This window comes from Lonchura striata, chromosome 5 (assembly GCF_046129695.1).
Source record: "Lonchura striata isolate bLonStr1 chromosome 5, bLonStr1.mat, whole genome shotgun sequence".
Classification (NCBI taxonomy): Eukaryota; Metazoa; Chordata; class Aves; order Passeriformes; family Estrildidae; genus Lonchura; species Lonchura striata.
The window spans coordinates 12,693,154-12,707,194 of record NC_134607.1 but is presented as its reverse complement, the minus strand read 5'-3'; the positions used below and the strand labels follow the sequence as shown (position 1 = coordinate 12,707,194).

Here is a 14,041-nt window from a genome sequence, read left to right as displayed (position 1 = left end):
CACTTCTATTATCCCATTTAAACTGCATCTATGCTGGTTTTGGCTGGGATACAGTTAACTTTCCTCAGAGTTGCCATCTATACCATGGGCCTTAATTTTATTTCAGTGCTTTGGCAGCCAGTTTCCCCTTCCATGTTCTTAGAGAAACTCAACGATCTAGTATGGCTTCACATTTTACATTGCATTTTACATTAAACATTTGCATTTTGCATTAAACAAGTTATTTGTAAACGTGCAAAAGATGATTGGAAGGTACTGTAATAAATGTCTTAATTGATAGCCATACAGTCAAGCTGCTCAACAGGTTGAAGCAGTGATTTATGCTCTTTCTGCTGCCATATCTGTAGTTATTTATAATTCATATTTCTTGTGATGATAATGAGCTTCCACAGTGTGTCCCTCATCTGAGCATGCAATTTGCTGCTTCCTGCTATTCATCAAGCTCAGCAATTGGGCTCCTTTGATTCATTGCTCTCCAGACACGGACCAGGGAATGGCAATCTCAAGTGAATGTTGGCCAAACCGAAAGGTCTGGATATGAATAAATACTCATTCACATTAGGAGGCAATCAGTTGAAACTGGCAGAGTCCTTTCTTTCACGTCTCTTTTGCTTTCCTTCTCATTTTCCCTCCTCTGCCCTGGCCAGAGACCCACAGCCGTGGCTCGGAAGGAGATAGCCTGGGCAATTGCCTCGGAGCTGTCCTGGACGCCACCAAGGCTCTGCCCAGCCTCATCATCCCGGTGCAAACCCGAGCACCGGGCAGGGGCCAGCACGGACCTGCTGCCACCTTCAGGGCTCCCCCACTGCCCCCAGGCTCCCGATCCCCTTTGGACAGGACATACCGCTGGGACAGCCTGCCGGAGGGACCCGACAGCATCCTGCAGCTCGGGGAGGCCCTGCTAGGCAGAGATCAAAGCTCACGGAAGGTTTGGGGGATGTGGATGCGACCCCTTTAAAGCAGGCACGGCCTGACCTCCGGCTGGAGAAGCCAAGACCCGTCTTCAGAAATCAGAGTAATCCCGGGTGATTTTATCCCACTCCACTTCCCTAAATCTGCGGCTGCTGCTGCTTGGCGAGGGGATTAAGGGCTGTCAGGGGATTACGAACGCTGCAGCTCCCAGCGCGGAGCTCCCTCCTGGAGCGGCCGCTCGGGGACACGGAGCCGCTCCGCACCCACGGGAGCGCTCCCCGGGCCGGGACACGGAGCCGCTCCGCACCCACGGGAGCGCTCCCCGGGCCGGGACACGGAGCCGCTCCGCACCCACGGGAGCGCTCCCCGGGCCGGGACACGGAGCCGCTCCGCACCCACGGGAGCGCTCCCCGGGCCGGGACACGGAGCCGCTCCGCACCCACGGGAGCGCTCCCCGGGCCGGGACACGGAGCCGCTCCGCACCCACGGGAGCGCTCCCCGGGCCGGGACACGGAGCCGCTCCGCACCCACGGGAGCGCTCCCGGGGCCGGGACACGGAGCCGCTCCGCACCCACGGGAGCGCTCCCCGCGCCGGGACACGGAGCCGCTCCGCACCCACGGGAGCGCTCCCCGCGCCGGGACACGGAGCCGCTCCGCAGCTGCAGCGGCGCTCCCGGGGCAGAGGCGGCCGCGGTGCCCTCGGGGCTCGGCCCCGCACCGCCAGGGCTCCCGGGCTGGCAGCATGGCCCAGGGCAGCAGGAAGGGCGGGCAGGTTCCGCACGCCGCCGGCAGGAGCCCCTGCTGATGGCCGGTTCCTGGAGGATGGGGCCCTGGGCTGTCCCCTGGATGATGCTGTGTCTGCTCTGCCTCCCGCCCTGTGCCAGGGCGCAGACGAAGATCCCGCTGGAGACGTGAGTGTTTCTGTGCGCTGCTGGCGTGCAGGGGCGATGCCGAGGGCACGGACAGGCGGGTGGGGATGCCTCCCCAGCAGGCTCCTCGGGAGGGGCACATGGCTCCAGGGGGTGGCACTTCCCTTCCTTGGCTCCTTGCAAAGGATGCAGACACCGGTGCCACCAATTCTGTGCCCAGGTCTAGGCTAGGATGCTCTCCATTCTTCCTCCCCACTCGTCAGGCATAGCAATGATACTCATCTCCTTCAGTTAAGTACTTTGACATCTATTAATGCTCTGCTTAATGCACTGGGCAGTAGAAGGCAGAACCAGTTTAAAGACATGTTTGTAAAACCCTGCTGCTGCTGCAATTTGCAGGGATCCCACCGTGGAGGCAGCCATGAGTGGCTCCAGTTTGGCAGCTCCCAGTTGAGCAGAGTGGTTTCAGGAGGCACTGCTGGGTTTCAGGATGGCAGGAACACCCAGCACTAGCCAGGTTCTAGCTGTGGAAGGAGCACACGAGGTGTTTGAGCGATGATACACCCCTTTGTGCAGAGCAAGCTTTGCAGCTCTGAAGCTTTGGTCCCTTGCGTTGGTCTGGATGACTGCTGGCTGAAAAGGGCCTGGGTAATACACACAGCCGTGTTTTTTCACATGTGTGGCTGTCAGAGGATGTTAGTGAGAGCAGGCTGAAGAGAGGAAAGAGGCCTCAGCACTTCTTGCTCCACCCATCTACAGAAGGCTCTGGAGTGAAGGAATGAGAAGCTGAGCTGCAATGCAAAGCACACCCAGCCGTGGTTTGTGCATGCACTGCACATGCGAGGACTCTTGATGCCCCTTTTGGGGTGAGGGTTTGCCGTGTGCCAAGGCCCGCGTATGTCGGTGTGACGAGGCTGTCACTGCCGGAACGCTCCCTGCCAGCGACGCAGCCCTGGCAGCCTCCCAGGAGCCCAACAGCTCTCAGCAACCCCAGTTTATAAAAACTTCACCTTGTTAAGCTGATTTGGACAAGTTAAATCCTCCAAGGATTAGAAATGTCAGCACCGCCATTGGTAAAAGCTGTTGTGGGGCAGCTTCTGAGGTGCTGGGATAGGGTGCTGGGTGCAGGGCAGCAGCTTGGTCTGGAGATGATACAACACTGCCAGCCAGTTTGAGAAGGAGAGGTCTGAAAAATCAACTCAAGTCACCTTAAGTCCTTTCCTGCATTTGGGGGAATTGTTTTTTATTCAAAAATTGCCAATACAGCCCATCTGACCAGGACCTGCACTGACATTATCCACGCGGGTCTCAGGAAAGTTTGCTACCAATTCTATTCTTGCACTATCAAGTCCTTTCCCAGTAAAAGTGCTTCTGATCCGGCTTTCACAGAATGGACACAGAGGTTACACAAGATAAAATCCAACTTCTGCCAGCTTCAAACCAGTCAAATCAACTTTCCATGTTCAGGATAAATACCACATAGGAATACCTTTCAGCATTAAAGCCTGTGGCATTTAGAAGCCAGCCTGTCCTTTCTGCTGTTCTTGCCACTGAATACAGGGCAGGGATTAGAGGCAGACAATCTATGACCAAAACCTTTTCTGATGTGTTTTGTTATAATGTGATAGCCCTTTACTACTGAAAAAAAAAAATATTTACGTCACTTTGCACAATTTGGAACTTATTCCTGTACAAGAACGAAGAATAAACAATAGAAAAAGAGCTTTTCTCCTCTGGCACTAAAACCAGAGCAATGGCTGAATGTGTTTCAAATCCACTCATGAATTTAACCAAAACACAAAAGTCGCCCTTTTGAAATGAAATTTCAGCAGAGAAATACATTGGCCAGAGGCCCAGAGGGAGTAAGTCAGCAGAAAATGGCTCTGTTTCATGGGTTACACGGGGACATTTTGGGGACACAGCAGCAGAGTCCTTCGAGCAGCAGCTGGGTTCGATCAGGGTGAGGTGACACAAGGCTCAGGCAGGCTGTGCTGCTTCCCAAGCCATGTCTGGCTTTGCTGCATTGTGCTTGGATCACCGCCAGCTCATTCCAGAGCTCACTCATCTCCAACTCTAGCAGTGCAAAAATCTGCTCAGTCAGTTCCTAGTGATGCTTCGGGGGTGCAAGTTCAGCACACAAACACCTCTCTTCCCCACTGGACACAGCATGGGCAGGAGTAGTGGTGAGGAGCTGGGGCTGGCTTCTTCTTGGGCTAATAGAAGCACTGGGAAATGCTGGTGGGAGAGGCAAAGATCAACCTGGTGTGGCCCCCTTAGGCTGCTCCTCTTGCCCACCTGCTCTGGAGATGGACAGAGCCAAAGACCTTAAAAGAAATTTCTCTACAACCTAATGAATTTCAGACTGACCTTTTCTCTCTCTTGTTTATGAAAAAAAAAATTAAGGGAACCTATTTCAGTTCAGCAGGCTGCCCTTAATTTCCCAGTATTCTAAGGTTGCTCATTTCCCTGGAAAATAATTGTCTTTTGAATATGTAAATGCCAATGTATTTCCGCCTCTTCACTTCCCTGCTTTTCAACTTCCACAGAATGCCACTGTGTATTTTTAATGACACAAACTTTAGCCCTGTAACACGGGGATTTGAGACCTTTGAGCTCTCTCATTCCTCTGTGCCCCTTAACTTTCCAACCAGTCCTCCAGAGCTGCCAGTTCCTGGCCCTCTCTTTGGTCCCCCTGTCTTTGTGTCTTGTTCTTCCTCTGCTTTGAGACCAGAAGAAATACCAGTTCCTGAGCCAGAGTAGACATCCCAAAACTATACAAATCCCTTTTTTATTCAAGTTCTGCTGTTACTGGAAGTTTCAAGAACTTTCAAGAAGTTGCTTGAAATTAACACCACAGACTCTTCCACCCTGCTGGGTTGAAGAATGTTGAGGGCTGGAAGGAGTAGGGGCACACTACACATATGACACAAAATAGAGGTGGAGGGGAAGGAAATGGGGTAAAAATAAACATCCCTGCTAAAATTACTATCCCTTCATGTTCAGGTTCTCTTTTTCTACAGTAAAAGGCAAGGAGACTGGAAAATATTAGTTAAATTCAGCACAAAACATCTCCTACATAAAACTAATAAAGCCAGTAGCAGCAGATGGGCATCAATTTAAACATTGATCCAGAGATCCTCATATCTAAGGGAATAATGATTAGTCACTACTACAACAAACAGGAAAGCATCCCATGGGATCCCTGTTTCCTGTTTCCTCTTTTATTCCATTGCCAGAATTTATTCTATTTATTTATTCTATTTATTTTATTGCTAGAATAACTCTGATATAGCCCAATAAATCCTGGTCTCTAGAAAATATCTGTATTCTTTTTTCTCTAAGGATGAAATGATGAGATAAAAGCTCTGGCTCTCAAAATAAGATGCAGAGCACAATGCAAAAAAAAAAAATTACTTCAGCTGGTGATAGTTCACACTGAGTGGTTAAACATGAATGCCTCATTGCCAATTAAGGATTGATTTAAAAAGGCACCCACTCGCTTTTGCTTTTTTTATAGCTCCAAATCTTCCCCTATGTGTTTAAAAAAGCCTGTGTGCTCCTGTGTGCAAGAGGGGAGTCTGAGCAGGCTTTCTCAGCTTGAAGTGAGCTCTTGTGATTATTCCACCATTGCTGTGCTGCTTTTTCTCCCGAGCTCATCTCTGTTGCTGTGTTATTTGTGGTGCAATGCACTGGGAAATCAGGCCCTGAGGTTAAAGCCTGCCTGGGACTCAAAGAACTCCCCTAGAAGCTATAGGTAAGACTCTGCACATCATAAATACATGGTGTGTTCTGGTAAGTGGAGAAGGCCACTCGTTGCATTAAATAAATCTCTCTTAAGTGAATCCTTGTTGAGGGAGCTGCATGGAGGTGGAGCTGCTTAACATGGCTCGTGTAAGTGCTGATTAAGTGCTCTGTCAATTTTGGGAGCCAGCTATTTAGATTTGGATGGCTCAGTGTTCAGGCTGCTCCTCAACATCCAGATGTTCTCCATGTGGGATTGCTGCCATCCCATCGTTGTTTCCAGGATGGCACAAGTGGGGGTGCTTTACAGTGACAATGTGCATCATCAGCTGTGGCATTATCAAGCAGCAGCATCACCAGTGAGAGCAGAGAATTTGTCTGGCTCATCAGTTTCTGGCCTGTTCTGCTGGAGAAGCTGAATCCAAGGGGTGAATCATGACACCTTCTCTAAGTCCTGACACTTATTTCTCTTCAGCAGATTTGGCACTGAGTGTCTAGCCCTTCACCCCAGGGCCTGTCAGGAGAGACAAATGGGTGTGTGCAGAAAGCAATTTATTTCCCTTTGCTAGCAACAGAAGGAGCTCAGATGCTATCGAAAACCAAATTTCTAAATCTAAAGTTAGGTGGGACAAATCCCATGCCAAGCACAGTGACTGAGACCAGCAGAACTTGTGTTTCTCCCTGCTCACCAGTCTCCTGGGTAGAATGTCCAAGAGCAGCACTGTCTCCTGCCTTGCTGCTTGTCTGGCTGGAGTCTGGGGACAAAACATTGCCACTGCGGAAGAGTGGCTTAGAGAAATACAGCAGTTTGTACTCAGGGCAGTGGAGTTTCATCTGTCTGAAGAAGTAACCAGCTCTGCAGAATTGGAATTATTAACACTGATTTTCCTTCTTTTGGCCCTTTTTTTAGGGTGAAGTCCTGGGCAGATGCCTTTGGTGGGGAGCTGTACTCCATTGTGACTAAGTATTCAGGCTCTCTCCTGTTGCAGAAGGTAGGCAAAATCTGCAAGGGTTCCCTTTGCTTTGTGTCACCTCCCTGTGTGCCTTCCAAGGTTTCCCCCAGGGTGGAGGAAAGAATAAGACACTGGTGTCTTTTAAAACCATGGAGCTCCATATCCCTAAGCCCAGAGTGATGCCCTGTGGCCATGCTCCATGAACTGGAGAGGGAGATCCCTGCTTTCATCAGCCATTGCTGAGCACCACCTTAATTGTACCACTTTTTGTTAAAAATACTTTTTAAAGCACTCCTCATGTTTCCCCTGTGATAATCACTTCCTGCTCTCCCATGCTGACCTTCATTCCTCCTTTCCTAAGTCTCTCTGCTACTTGTCACTCACCTGCTCATTGTCACCACATTATCCGCTTCTGGATCTCTCCAGCTTCACTAAATTTTTGTTTGTTTGTTTTTGTTGTTTTCTCATCTGTATTCAGTCAGTTGTTTATCAATTCTTTGCATTTTGCCCTTCAGGCAGGTGCCTTGGAAGCCAGGGGGACAGAGCTTTGCTTGGCCTGTTCACCAAACAGCCACTATTGCAGGAAACTCTCTACCAGCATTCAAGGGTGTAGCTCCAGGGGCTTTAAACAAATGGTCCCTTTTGAAGCTGTAGAGAAGTTTCCTTAAGTCAGTGGTGAATGGCTGTTCCTGTTTCAGACCTGGGGATCTCTGCTCTGCACCTCCCAAGTGCTGCTCTGGGGCACTGGTGGCTGCTGACCATCCAAAGGAATGCACACTCCAGTTTGTGGCCATCCAGTTCTTTTTTCTTTGCTCTTTCTCTGATTCTCTGACACAAGCCATGGGTTGCTCCTTACATCTTCTAGGTGTCTGACTTGTGTCCTCATATTTGCAATTATAGCCACATCCCATGCAAAACACAGGATTTGGGTATCACATTCCTTGCCTTGCTGCTAAGCCCTGTTTCCCTGTCCCCAGAGTGCTGCTTTTTGCCTGGAGTAAGGAATCATATCCTGCAGCACTAACTTTGCTAGGCTGGACCAGGACAGGCTTTCAGCATCCATCACCAAGCTTGGGAGGAAAGAGTCGCCCTGCAATAATAAGCTGTCAGCCCTGATAAAGGTTCTTCTTGCGCTACCTGTGAGGCAGCTGCAGCAGGATGTGGATTCAGGCAAAAGTTAGGATTTCAGCAGTTTTGATGATGCTTCTGCATTGCCTGTTGTCCCCTGGAGTCCCCAAGCCATAGGTCCCAGAGGCAAAGGGGACAGTGTCTGTGACTCAGAAGGAAAATGTCACTTTGAACAGGGGGTACAGATGAGCTTGATCCAGCCTTGCTCTGTAAACACTCCAGGAAAGAATCATCTCCTAAATTCATGTTGTGTTGTGTTCTGCCCTATCTTAGCTTGAGCAGTTTAAGCAGTTCAAGTTTATCTTTCAACCCCACTTCTTGAGCTTTTTCATCTCCTGTTGTTTCCTGGGAAATAAGGAAATAGGAGAGCAGCAGCCAGCACTCACTTCAGTCGTTCTCTCAGCCTCCTTTTCCTTAGGTAGCTTGGGCACCTTCTCACAATTCATCATCTCAAAGCAGGGACCATCCCAAGAGGGCTCCCACTGCATCCTTGGCACCTCCAGCATGACAAGTGGATGCAGACAGATCTTTTACTATTAAATATCTTTTTTGTGCACCCTGGCAGACCCCAAATAACTTTATGCAGATCATCTCATTGACACAGATGTTAGGCCTGGGGAGCCAAAACCACCAAAGTCTAGAAATTAAACACATGGATTTACCTGCTCCCCGGGCACCTTTCTCTTTTTTTGGGCTATTACCTGTTTTTCACATCAAATATTTATTTGCATGCCTGGTTGTGCCCAGACCAGCAGAAGGCTGGGGAGCACAGTACAGAGATCCAGGTGATTTCTTTTCTCAGTGCTTGTCTGAGTCAACAGGCATTTTGCCTTTGAGGAAATACAGAAGGTGCTGTTATCTCAGTTTGCATCTTATTTCATGTCTCCCTTGTGCCAAATGGTCTTGAAGTAACCAGCTTATTGTTGCTGTGAGAGTCATAATTTTTCAGTTACTGAATGCTTTGCATGTAAGCCTTGTCTTTAATACTTGTCATAAACTTTCTTTTGTGGTTTTGAGTTTGCTTAATTTTCTTTGGACTTTTTGTTTCCTCCAGAAGAACCCTAAAATCATGTTGCAAACTCCATTAGTTGACTTTCTACCAGGCTATATAATTCCTAGAGACCTGGTGAGCTAACAGACATCCCTTGAATCCCCAAGGGTAGGCTTTTACCCTGCATCACAGCTTTGCCCTGCTGTTATTAGAAAGCCCAAAAAACATGGCAAAGAACAGACAAACTCAAGAAGTTCAGTCAAGACGCTTTCCTGGGTGAAGATGAAAGGAATGTCTTTCACACTCTTAATTTAGTTCCACTAGCAGTGAGTAATGCAGCACTGTGTATTTCAATAGGTTGAATTTTATGGAGGTGGGAACAAGAATATATATTTGGTGACATATCTCTGTTCACAGATAAAACTTAGGATACTGAATTCTGGATAGTCTACTTTTAAATCACCACCCCCGTCACGGCAGAAGGGGAATCTTAATGATTTGCTCCTGCTGTTTTAAGGAAATGCTAAGTGCTAGATGAACAAGAAAAGGTTTTTGTTAGAGCTGAGCTAACTTTTTGGCCTCTTTTCAAACATCAGATCCTTCCATCCAGTTCTCCCAAGCCTGACTCCTGTTCTGTAACTTAGAATGATCTGATAGCCTGAACCCCAAGCACAGGTTGTGCAGGATGATCCTGGCCAACTGCAGGCACCCGAGCTGACTTTCAGCCACAGTGTCTGGTGACAGTATTGAAATCACAACTCTGTTGCCCACCATTAGAAAATCTTGGATGAATAGGCAGAGACTGCCATGGCAGGAATACAGGCATGTAGCTGGTTCATTTGTAGGAAAAAGGCTCAAATAGAATTTGAGCTCAGACCTGGTGTATTCCTTAGCGAACTGGAACTTTGCAGAATTTTTTTTTTTTCTTGGGGTTTTTTTCTTCCTATCTTTGGCTAGATCTCAGGGCTGAGACATGCATGCCATTAGCAGACTGCTTTTGATTTCTCATGATTCCTTTTACCCCAGTAACATCTACTTGTGAGTATATCAAAAGCACATTAAAACAAATTAACAGAGAGGGGGAAAAGCCGTGTTGCTGTTAACTGAGGCTGTGGTAGAAGGTAGCTGGTGGCAGGTCACTTTGTGAAGCACATGCTTGCCTGTGCTGCTGTGTCCCCCCCTTGGGGAGCTTTCCCAGGAGAGATTACCCTGCTCCCCCCAGCAGGGCCTGATTAAAGCCCAGCCTGGCAGAGATCACGTCTCTCCTGGCAGAGCCCTGACGTGGAGCTGAAGGGACAGACACAGCTGGGTGTGTGCTGCGGCCTCAGCACCAGCCAGGCACCATGGGCAGGGATTGTGGCTGCACATTTCTCTTCTGGCAGCATGGTTACCCCAGCCTTCCTGCTCAATCCCTCCTGCTGCTTCCCCTGCCTGTCCCAGCTCCCAGCCCCAGCAGAGGGGATGCGAGGCCTGGCGTTTTTAATCCAGTAAAACCCTTGCTGTTCATCATGCCAGACAGAGCGAGCAGCCTCCCTGCCATGCCTGCTGTGGGCTGGATGCTGCTGCTGCTATTTCTGTCTGACCTCCTCTGCCTGCCTTATCTTAGAAGCATTTCTTCCTCTGCCTGTGCCCAGCCACCCTCCTGGATGGTCAAGGAGCTTCTTGAACAAAAGGGACCCCACAGGCTCACCCTAAAGACGTGCAAAGTCCTTCCCCTGCTGCTTCCCTCTAACTCAGAAGTGTCACTACAGCCCCTGCCATCCCCTTGCCCTTTTCACCACCCCATTTTTTTTCCCAGCACAAGAAGCCCAGCCCTGGCTGAGGTTGCTGCTCTGATGCTAGCACAAGGTGAAGATGGAGGGGGGCTGTGCACACTGCAGACAAAACTGATGATGAGGAACCAGGGAATTGTAATTGGTTGCCTTTGTGTTTCCACATTGCTCAGGAGACAAGGCTCTGTCTTTTCTGAAATAAGTTGATTGTCCTGTGTCCTTTCACAGGTTTCATTAATCTTTCTTTCTGGCAATCTCTGTTAGCTGTGGGATTTTTTGGAAAGGAGAAATAAAACCATTTTATTCAGTCTTAAAAGAGCAGACTTAAGGAGGCAGATTTTGGTTACACAGTTTAGATGTACTCTTGGGGTTTTTTTAAATTACTATGCCATATGAAACTTGATGAGAATAAACTGGTTATCTCTAAAGCTGTCAGATCTAGATCCTCCTCATTATAGACCTCTCCCCTGTGGTGAGCACATTTCTCTCTCTCTCTCAGGATTTTACATAGAGGTGCACAGAGAGAAAGAGAAAACAATTTCTATTTCTGCTCCTTGTTTTTCCCATGTGGAATGTGTTTGGAGAATTGTTTACCTGGGGTGATTCCTTGATTGGATTCTGGTGAGGATTGTTTGAGCCTGATGCCCAATCCAACCCACCTGTGGCTGGACTATCAAGAGAGGGCCACAAGTTGTGAGTGAGTTAGATATGGTAGTTAGAAAAGGTAGGTTTGTAGTTTTAGTATCTCATTTAAATAGTATATTAATGTATTATAGCATGGTTATAATAAAGAAATCATTCATCCTTCTGAACTGGAGTCAGACATCATCATTTCTTCCCATTGGGTTCGCCTGCATTTTACAATACTCCCCATGGAGGTAGCACCAAGTAGCCATGCTTAGAATTCCTTGGTTTTGGGAATTGCCTCTGTGGTGCTCTTGGCCTAAATTATGCCCCTGGGTGCCCAGTAAGTGGCATCATACTTGTCTATCTCAGCTTTCCTTGGCAGACTCCCCTGTAAGCACTGAGCAGACCCTTCTTGCTGGAGACGTGGCAAGTTCCCTGACAGATGTGGTGGCCCTGGGCAGGACAGCCCCTGCACTGCCACGACACCAGTGGCCCCAAACACACATGACATAGTAGGAGCTGCAGTGACAGCACATTGCTCCATTCCCTTGCTTTTCCCTCTGCCTTAAGGTGTGTGAAGTGTATAATACTGTTGTGGATGTCATCACAGTGCATGGTTTGGCTTTTTAAAAGTTGGCCTTCTGCTTCTCTCTAATTTGTAGGTACTAATAGCTTCAGGTGCATTGCTCCTTTCAACAGCCACAAGCTCACAGTTGGTTCAGTTGTTTCTACTTGGTCATAGTGCTTTGAGTTATGGCCACTGATCTGCACATCCTGAATTATGGGGTGGAAAAGGGGGCAATACAAAGATGGAAGGTGATAAAATCAGAGCAGTTGTTTCAACACAAAAACAATACCCAGTTAGCAATGATAGATTCATCCCTCTCCTCAAGAACCTCCCGCTCAGCAGGATTTTTTTCCTTCCCCTGGGCAGAAGTACAAAGATGTGGAGCCAACTCTGAAAATCAAGGAGGTGGATGGCTTGGAGCTGGTGAAGAAGTTCTCGGAGCAGATGGAGAGCATGCTCCGCAGGAAGGTGGAAGCTGTTGAGGTATGACCACTGCCCTTGGGGCTTTGGGAAGGAATGTGTGTCCTGCCAGCCCCAGAGCAGCAGTCACAGGCCTCCTGCCTGCACCAGGAGTGTGTGGGTGCAGGGGTTGTGTGAGGACTTCCCTGCCCAAGCAAGAGCCTGCTGGTGCAGCTGGCTGCTCAGGCTGAGCTTTAAGCAGACACTGGTGGGAGGATGTGGGCGTTCAGACAAGGGGATGCTGGCTTCTCCCTATGCTCAAATTAGAAAATAAGACAAAAACAAAGTCTAGAAATAAATATGAGGGAATGAGCACTCTTAGAAGACAAGCTGTTTAAAAAAAAGGAGGGGGGGGGGACCTCTCAAAAGTGAAAAATCCAGTTCATCCTTCCATAATGCACTCAGGTGGCTGAAGACTAGGGGCTTGTTTCAGCTGTGTGTGTGGCTCAAGGGGAATTTCTCCACCTCCTGAGCACAGGCTGCAAGGAAGGTGCTTGGATTTCCAGCTGTGTACAGGGGGAAGTGTGGAGGAGGTGGCAAGGGGTCTGTAGCTGTTGCAGTGTGGGAGATCAGAGCAGGTAATCGTTCTGGCCCCTCTTGCTTCCTGCATCTAAGGATTTATCATATTCCTGTGTGTTTACCTACTATGAAAAGCATATTTCTGTAGTCACAGAGCCTTGACTGTTTAAGCTTCTAATGTGGAAAAGTCATCCAGAAACACATCATTTGAATCTCCAAGTGAAATGTGGGCATATTTAGTCCCAGAGCTTTGGCCAATAACATTAAATTCTTAGCCAGACTTCTCCAGTGCTTGGATTGCCTTTGTGAAGGAGCAAAACCTAGTTTTGCTGAGACTGTTGCTGATTGTGCAACCTTGAAAACATGTGCATGTTTAGTTGGATCCCTTCCCAGTCTGTACCAACTGAGAATTAGTGCCCTGAAGCATCATACTGGAGAAGACTGGCTGATTTTATTGCCTTCCATAAATGGTAAGAGCTTATAAATGGCCACAGCATTGCCAAGCCCTTTACGAAATCCAGTCATGGTCTTTGTCTCAGTAACAATACCAGACTGAGACTCCCACAAGGCCTTTTCCTTTGATGAGATACTGACATCAAGCTGGGGCTGAAATGCCTTTCCCATGGCTTTTTGGAAGGGTTCGTGGAAAATGAAATTAAATCTGTCTGTTGTTTCTCTAAATGGACCTGTTTCTGTTTGTACATGTCCTGTGATATCTAAAATTGCTCTGGGGTTTAGCAGGGACCCTGGAGTAAGTAGGTGTGAATACACTGGGCAATAAATAGCTGCAAATAATGTACCTTCCAAGCTGTAAAATTGTAGCACAGAATGACAGGTCGGCAGGAAAGGAGGGAAAGAGGGAAGTTTATAACCCTAGACATGCTTGTGGTGGAGGAGGCAATCACTGATGCAGCTGGAAGAACTTCTGGAGGGCTTTGCCACAGCACCCACTCACCTTCCTTTCTGTGTGCTTGATTTAGAGGCTGGTGGAAGCAGCAGAAGATGCAGATCTGAACCATGAGTACAACTCCTCGCTGGAGGTGAGTTTCTCCTGGTCAGTGACAAACGTGGCACACATCCAGAACCCACCCCTCAGGCTCCTGGGCAGCTCAGGAACTGCCTTGTCTGCAGGACACTCAGAGGCTGCTGCAAGTAAGAGACATCCTTGGCAGATCCCAAACCTAGGAACACCAAAAAGATTCGTCCCATTGGCTCTGGGAGGGGAAGGATTTAGGAAGACGTTGGGCTGTGTGATATTATTGGCATTACTTTTACTGCACGGCCAACACTGTTATTATGTGACGTTTTAGTGCAAATTAGCCAGCACTTTGTGGGTTACTTGACTGGAAAATGAGCTAAAAATTGAGTGTGAATGAACAATGAGGAGGATGCTGTTACAAATACCACAGCAAACCGTTAATCCAAATGAACTGAGTTTCTCACCATCTTTCTTAACAGCTCCCATCATCTTTTCTGTACCAGACAGACACCCACTCGTCAGG

The 14,041-nt window shown here is 48.4% G+C and overlaps 1 protein-coding gene across 1 annotated transcript in view; it reads left to right on the top strand.

Annotated features, from left to right (window-relative positions):
• The first annotated feature begins 1,716 nt into the window (after positions 1 to 1,716).
• Positions 1,717 to 14,041, top strand: part of CACNA2D4 (calcium voltage-gated channel auxiliary subunit alpha2delta 4) — a 120,160-nt gene continuing 107,835 nt past the window's right edge. The window contains exons 1-4 of the mRNA XM_077783300.1: positions 1,717 to 1,823; positions 6,433 to 6,514; positions 11,928 to 12,044; positions 13,520 to 13,579. Of these exons, the coding sequence (XP_077639426.1) occupies positions 1,717 to 1,823; positions 6,433 to 6,514; positions 11,928 to 12,044; positions 13,520 to 13,579 (366 nt within the window). The remainder of the gene's footprint in view (positions 1,824 to 6,432; positions 6,515 to 11,927; positions 12,045 to 13,519; positions 13,580 to 14,041) is intronic.